Below are 7,431 nucleotides of genomic sequence, written 5' to 3'. Positions count from 1 at the left end.
AAAATCGGTGGCTACTGAACAAGCCAGGAAGATTTAATGCTCAACCACCTTGTCACTTATAATGCGATCCACGTACTAGTTGAGGCCTCAGCGGTTCATTAGGCTGACACAAGCTTGCGCGCTCGAGCACACACACACACACACACACACACACACACACACACACACACACACACACACACACCCCTTCTTTGCTCCTTTTAGACCCCATCCTAGCCATCAACTTCAATAACTATACTTCTACCCATATTCCCACATGAGCGGAACAGAGGGCTTTCCTTCCCACGCTGCAGTCTTCCCTAAGGCCCGGCGATCACCCACCTTCCTCCACAGCCCTTGGGGCAGCAGCGCACACCTGTTCGTTCTGCTGATTAAAAACAGACTCCGCGGCCTCAGAGTTGAGTCTCTTGCCTCCGATAATTGTCATTTGTTGGGAACAGGTGTGCCAGGTGGAAACCCAGCGACCAGGGCTCAGATCATAATCGGGAACACCTGCAGACAGCTGCCTCCTGCTGAACGGGTAGGAAGTAAGGGGTTTTCTTTCTCTTTTGCTTTATTTTTTTTTTCAGTTCTGTGTTCTAGCATGACTCTGGGCCTGTCGAGTTGCTCACCTATGAACTGCTGGAGGCACACAGCCTGGAGGAGTGGGAACTGGCCAGCAGAAAAGCCACCTGCAAAGCTCTCGCCTGCAGCTTGCTCTAGAATGCGTGGAACACGGTCTTTAGTGGACGATCCTTACAGTTTAAGAACTATCACTTGTGTGTTCTATTTTCAGGAGAGAGTCGACGTATCCCCCCTGCATCTGCTTCCTTTGAACAAGTGCTGTCCTTCTCCCTGGGTTGGTGACCTGCTCCGGGAGTAATCCGCTCTGCTACCAGCATGCCCACCCAGCTGGAGATGGCCATGGACACGATGATCCGAATCTTCCACCGCTACTCTTGCAAAGAGGGGGACAGGTTCAAGCTCAACAAAGGGGAGCTGAAGATGTTATTACAGCGGGAGCTCACAGAATTCCTCACGGTGAGGCCGTTTTCCTGCCTCGTTTGCTAGGGCGTGGATGGGATATGGCTTTAGGGCAGGTATTACGGACATTCTCTCTATAATTGGTTTCTAGACCCTAAGTGCTGGGAAGAGCCCTTGGAGATCTGTGTTTTCTGCACACATTGGCAGGAACCATTTTCCTTTCTGCTGTATAAAGCTCCAGGCACACTACCATTATTAATTGTGAGGATAACCCTGGGTATAACTAGTTATATCTTTTATTGCTGCAGCAAAATATTGGATATTGGATTTAAAAAAAATAAACTCAACGTAGTTGTCAACACCTGGAGAACCTAACTCTAGCAGTAAGGAAAATGGCTCCTGGGTACTCCTTTTTGCATGTTTCAAGGAGACACAGACACACAAAACACATGTTGTTTACCTGAAATTCAAATGTATCCAGGTGTCTAGTGCTTGTACTGGCTGTATCTAGTGAACTTGGTACTAAGCACCTTCAAATGTGTTAAAGCATCTTCATAGCATGTGGATAGAGACTGTTCTTCCCATGGGACAACTAAGGGAATTCTAAAATGTTCCGTGAGTGCTCAAAAGCCTACCGATGGTAAATGTCACTCCTTGTCCCTTTTGACTTTGAAGCTGCTGTTTATATGTCACACAGCTATCTTCAGGTGTCCTGGTCTCGTGCCTGCAATGTCCAGGAAATGCATTTCCGGTATCCATAATTCACTTGAGCCTGCTAGTGTTTGCTTTTCTGGACTTTGGGTCTGAGCTGGCGTTCTGTGGACCCGGGACAGGGGCTAGGCTCTAGGCTGGCCCTGGTCTTGTAAATAGACTCTTGGGAGTCGTGTTTAGGTGCTAAAATGAGAATGAAAATTCCCATACAAACCAAAGGAAGATGTGACCTCTGTTGTCATGATGCTCCAGGCCTCCGAGTTAGACACTTTTCTTTTTCTCTTTAGTGCCAAAAGGACCCCCAGTTGGTGGATAAGATAATGCAGGACCTGGATGCCAATAAGGACAACGAAGTGGATTTTAATGAATTTGTGGTCATGGTGGCGGCTCTGACAGTTGCTTGTAACGATTACTTTGTGGAGCAGCTGAAGAAGAAAGACAAGCAGGCTGACGCAAGGCAGAAATAGATGCAGAGTTCTGTGCCTGCTGTGAGTCTATATCCTTCCCGTTCCTAGACACAGTGATATGACTTATAGATGTTATATGTGTATGCTTATTAGCATTAATTAAGCTTTATTCACCCTGACATAGTGACTTTACACAAATACTCCAGGTCTTATGCCCTCTTTAAAATTTACCTATATTATTAAAAATGTTATGCTTTATTTGTCAAATAGAGAGCACCCCCAAATTTAGCCACTTTTGAAATGAGACTCAAAGCTGGTGAGCTTTCAAGACCTCATTCTTACATCGTGGTTTTGCAATTCCTTTATTCCTGAAGAGATTCCTCGGCCCTCCCTATGGGCTCCTAATTGTGCTTCAAATAGCAGAAGCTGTGAGGGGTTGTGAGCAGAGAGGCTGGTAAAGAGAAAGGCTGGGTTAGACTGGGATGGCCGGATTCAGGACGAGGTGTTCAAGCTGTAAGAACTGAATACAGCGAATCTTAGGAGTTGGTGTGTAAACGCCCTCCCACGCGCCCCGGGGCTGAGTGTTTTACACGGGATACCAGTTCCCACAGCTTTCCCTAAGGTTAAGTGGCATCAGGCCTTGGGGATGGATACTTGCTCCCTTCCCTCTGTCCTTCTTAGTCTTGCTAGAGTGCTCCAACTTGTTTGCTGTGCCTAACATTAGTGACCTGGACAAGAATCCTTGACTAAATGTCAGCTTCTGGGGATCCAGACTGTGACAGGTAATCGGGGGAGTAGGAAGAAAGGAAGTTGATATTTGAAGGGATGATCCTAGGTACTGGGGAAGGCAGGGTACAGAGAGCATCTGTGAAGGGGACGCTGCTGGGTCTGGGTGAAAGACCGTGGCGGCTCAACGTGGCAGCTCACCATGGCTCAAGCCAGGATTCAGTGATGGAGGTGAAGGCATGCAGCTCAAGTGCTTTGGGGAGAGAGACTGGCAAGATCTATGGGGTTGACAGGGTAGACTGTTGTCGGCCTGACACATGGCCTGCCTTTCTCTGCACACCGGAACTGTTTTTGCAGGGTGGCATGCAACCAGAAGAAAAGATGTGTTTCCCAATATGTTGTACTGCTGGGGGAGCCAGGCCTACTGAACAACTGAACTAAGAAGGGGAAGCAGAAGCCTGCTAGGAATCTCTGGGGATGTTTTGCCATCTCTGGGAGAGGCTGTAGGTCTTCTACTTATTAATTCTTCCATTTCCTTTGGAATGTCAACGTGAGGCTGGGGGTGGGGTAGGGTGGAGCGTTCATTTGGTCCTCGAGGATGGTGGAGATCAAAGACAGATGGGTTGTCTGTCCCAAACACGGCTCTCATCTTCCAGAGAATCAGAGCCAATTTATTCTGTGTCAAACATGAGTGACAGTGGCCAGGGAGACAGCAGGAAAGCCAGGAGGGCGTGGTGCCTCGGAAGCCAGGGAAGGAGCAGTAAGAGCTGGGAGGAGGGTGAAATAAATCATGAGGAGCGAGATGAGAAGGGAGGATGGGTGGCTAGGCTGTCGAGGCAGAGCTCATGGTGACGGCAGTGATGCTGAAGGGGCTGATGTGGATTAGAAAAGGCCCTAGTCCCTGGCCCACAGGTGATAGGTTCTCAATAGGTATTTCTGTAATACACACAAGAAGGAATTTGCCAGTCACTGACGTTCTAGATCGAAGACCTGCTACATTTCCTTTACATAGAATGATGTTTTTGCCTTCTTCAAACCAGTTTTAAGCAGACAGTCTGTGGAGTATTCAGCAGATGGGCAGAACACTTAAGAGAAAAAACAAAAAACAAAAAACCTGTACTCTTCAATGCACTTACTCCTGACTTTTAAAGGGATCAGAAGAAAGTAAACAAAACTGGACATGGATTTTGACTGTGTGTAGCTTCTTTCCCTTTTTGTCTTTTTTTTTTTTTTTAATTGAAAATAAAAACTTCATACAATAGAGGTTGCTTTGCCCATGAAAGCCTGGGCATCTTCAGGGGCCTTTACACTTTCCATTTCAATTTGATCTGATGTTTGCATTTTCTAAGTCGGGCTCACTGAAACATGGAAAGTAAATCCCCAAATTTCCTCGCTGTCCTGGTCTTGGAAGGATGTTCTCCCAACAGAAGTAAGGAGAAAACAATGTTCATTTCATGGTGTTTCTGAAAATCAATCAAAAGTAAGGAAAAGCAATTTAAGCCTCAAATTAGATTTCAAATGAGTAAGAATTACACAGTGTACCAGAAGTCCTTCTCAAGTGGACAGGCTTTCCTTTCTTCTCTATGCCCCTCTCCTCCCTTTGACTAGCTACACAAAATAAGTTTGTTGAAGGCAAAATTACTTAGTGCCTATGTCGAGGGACGCTGGTGTTTTGTTTTGTTTTGTTATTGTTGTTGTTGGTTTGTTTTTCATGTTCTAGAGTTTAAATAAACTTGAAACTTAAATACATTCACAAGCTGTCTCTGAATGGGTGCCTGCCAGTGGTCATTATTTACTGAGGTCCTTAAGTAGAGCCTGAGACTGTGTGGAGTCCTGGGTTTGAGAGTACTGACCATGTTAGAACACTGAACAAGAAGAGGGTCAGGGAAGGCCTTCCAGAGGCAGAGGTGGGCAGGACAAAGACATGGGGAGTGTTATTAAAGAATGAGAAACATGGGCAAGGCAGTGGGCATGGACTAGAAGGGATGCTTTGGGAGAGTCAAGTTCTGGGTACCCAAGGGCGTGGGGTGTAGGAAGGCAGGAGAACAGGGTAACGGGTACTAATGTGAGAAATCTGCAATTCGTTTTTAAACGGCCCCCGTAAAGGTTTAAATCTTCACAGCTGAGGTGTGGAGTTCTTTCTTCATCTTACGACGGCCATGCTACTTTGAAATATAGATCTCTGAGTCAAGCGTGGCTGCTCACACATGCAAGACCAGCACTGGGGAGGCTGAGGCAGGAGAATCATTTTTTGTCTTAAAAATAAAAGCAAAAGTAAATAGATGACAGACAGACAAACAGATATATAGAGAGATATGCTCCACCACTCTGCCCCAATATTCTAATTTATTTCAGTAGGGCCTGGGCAACAGGACTCCAACAGCTGTCAACCAGTGTTAAGCCTCACTCAAGGGGCTGAAAGATGGCTCAGCAGTTGAGAGTGCTTGAGGTTCTTTCTAAGGACCCAGGTTTGGTTTCCAGTACCCATGTTGGTGGCTCACAACTACCTATAACTCCAGCTCCAGGGGATCTGACACTCTTCTCGCTTCCATGGGCACCCATTAGCATGTGACTTGCACACACACACACACACTAAAGTTTTAAAAAAATAATAAAGACTTATCTACTCTAGACACTTTGCCTCATAGTAAATGTACTTGGACATCAAGTTGTCTAGTGACTACAGTGTCCAGCCTCCCCGCTCTGCTGTCTTATTTTAACGGGGAGTCATGCTTTTCTAGCCTAAGGTTGCATTTACCCCTGGTGTGCCTGTGTCTTCCACTCTTCATCCCTCACTTTGCCCCTGGCTTTCTCCTCCCTAATGTCCTTGTTTTGTCTGATTCCCTCCAGAAAGAACACGACCCGACCCGGCAAGAGCTATTGACTGTGTTCCTAACCCGCTCCTCTCGGCAGCCATTCCGAGTTCTCCCCTTTTATCCTAGAGTCTAGACTGTTTCTGTTAGCAGTACCTGTAAGTTTATAGAGAAGCAGACCCTCTGACCCCTCCCGCACCTAGGGAGGGTGATCAGATATTCATGTGCCCTAAAACTGAGCATCTGCCCTTCCTAGACAACTCTCAGCCGGGTGTTGATCGGATTGGAAGTCATTCACTATTTAAATGTGTTTTTCCCATTTTATTTATTTAGCGGTGTATTCGTGTGTGGGTATGTGAAGGTCAGAGGACAACTTGCAGGAGTCCGTTCTCTCCCACCATGGGGATCCTGGGCATTGAACTCAGATCATCAGGCTTGCTCCTGGGCTGTTCGTTTTGTGTCCCTAATATGAACTTTAAATAGCAGGATTTTGACATGATCTCAGTTTGGTTAAAAGAAATACACAAGAGCTGGCAGGACAGCTCAGGCGGCAAAGGCACACACATACACATCACCATGCAAATGCAATTTTGCTTGTTTGTTTGTTTGTTTTTCGAGACAGGGTTTATCTGTGTAGCTTTGCGCCTTTCCTGGATCTCACTCTGTAGCCCAGGCTGGTCTCGAACTCACAGAGATCCGCCTGGCTCTGCCTCCCGAGTGCTGGGATTAAAAGTGTGCGCCAGCACCGCCCGGCTCAAATGCAATTTAAAAAACATTTTTTTTTTTTTTTTTTTTTTTTGGTTTTTCGAGACAGGGTTTCTCTTGTGTAGCTTTGCACCTTTCCTGGAACTCACTTGGTAGTCCAGGCTGGCCTGGAACTCATAGAGATCCGCCTGCCTCTGCCTCCCAAGTGCTGGGATTAAAGGCGTGCGCCACCACCACCCGGCACATTTTTTTTTAAGCATGAGCTTTAAAAGGAAATCTTAAGGAAAATGTCCAATACACATTGAACATATTGGAAGTTCATCAGAGCAAAACTTGTGGGACACAGTTCCAGAACCCCCAAAAGCAAAGTTTATGTGTTAAATCAGGGGCTCTTGAGAGGGCTCAGTGGGTAAAGTGTTTGCCATGCATGAGAACCTGAGTTCAGATCCCCAGAACCCGTGTAAGTCTGCACGCAGTAATGTGCAGCTGTAATCACGTGCTTCTCTGGCAAGTTGGGGGTAGAGATTCCAGAAGCTCATGGGCCAGATAGTCCGGGGTTTGCAGTAGCAAACAAGAAGAGACCCTGTCTCAAACAAAGAAGATGGTGAGGGCAAGGTTGCCCTCTGACCTCCACACATATGGCATGGCATGTTGAGTGTCCACATTCATGCCCACACACCCCACATACACAGAGATTTAAAGAGATCATTACATCGGAAAAAAGAACCTCCCAACCCACCCCCCACCCCCCCACCCCCCGCCCCCGGAGCTGAGGACCGAACCTAGGGCCTTAAGCGCTCTACCACTGAGCTAAATCCCCAACTCCTAACAAAGAGCCTCTTAAATTAGTGTTTCTTACAATTTCATGTGAGAAGTTTATATAGTTATTTCAACTATCAATAGAATTTCAAAATATGATACATATGAAGAGATTCCCAGCCTTACTTTAAAGAAGTATTATTTTATGTGTATTTGTGTGTACCCAAAAGTGTATGTATGTACACTATGTGCATTCAGGAGCCTGTGGGGGTCAGAAAAACCGTAAGCTTTCCTGGAGCAGGAGTTACAAAAGGTTATGAGCAATGATGTGGGTGCTGAGAATTAAC

General features: G+C 46.3%; 1 protein-coding gene across 1 annotated transcript; it reads left to right on the top strand.

Moving 5' to 3' along the window:
* Nucleotides 1-437: 437 nt before the first annotated feature.
* Nucleotides 438-4,556, top strand: S100z (S100 calcium binding protein Z). The gene is made up of 3 exons (XM_006985775.3): nt 438-520; nt 776-1,020; nt 1,962-4,556. Exons 2-3 carry the CDS (start codon nt 880-882, stop codon nt 2,139-2,141), a joined length of 321 nt encoding a protein of 106 aa, XP_006985837.1. The 5' UTR covers nt 438-520; nt 776-879; the 3' UTR covers nt 2,142-4,556.
* Nucleotides 4,557-7,431: the final 2,875 nt, after the last annotated feature.

The sequence above is a fragment of the Peromyscus maniculatus genome, chromosome 15 (genome assembly GCF_049852395.1).
Source record: "Peromyscus maniculatus bairdii isolate BWxNUB_F1_BW_parent chromosome 15, HU_Pman_BW_mat_3.1, whole genome shotgun sequence".
NCBI lineage: Eukaryota > Metazoa > Chordata > Mammalia > Rodentia > Cricetidae > Peromyscus > Peromyscus maniculatus.
Note: the sequence above shows the minus strand (reverse complement) of the source record. Positions and strands in the feature narration are given on the sequence as shown.

What these genes read in the sequence shown, in the direction of transcription:
- S100z (XM_006985775.3), top strand. Translation starts at nt 880, where the DNA reads ATGCCCACCCAGCTGGAGATGGCCATGGACACGATGATCCGAATCTTC. An exon ending in AGCTCACAGAATTCCTCACG is followed by an intron (nt 1,021 to 1,961) that starts GTGAGGCCGTTT and finishes TTTTCTCTTTAG; the next exon opens with TGCCAAAAGGACCCCCAGTT.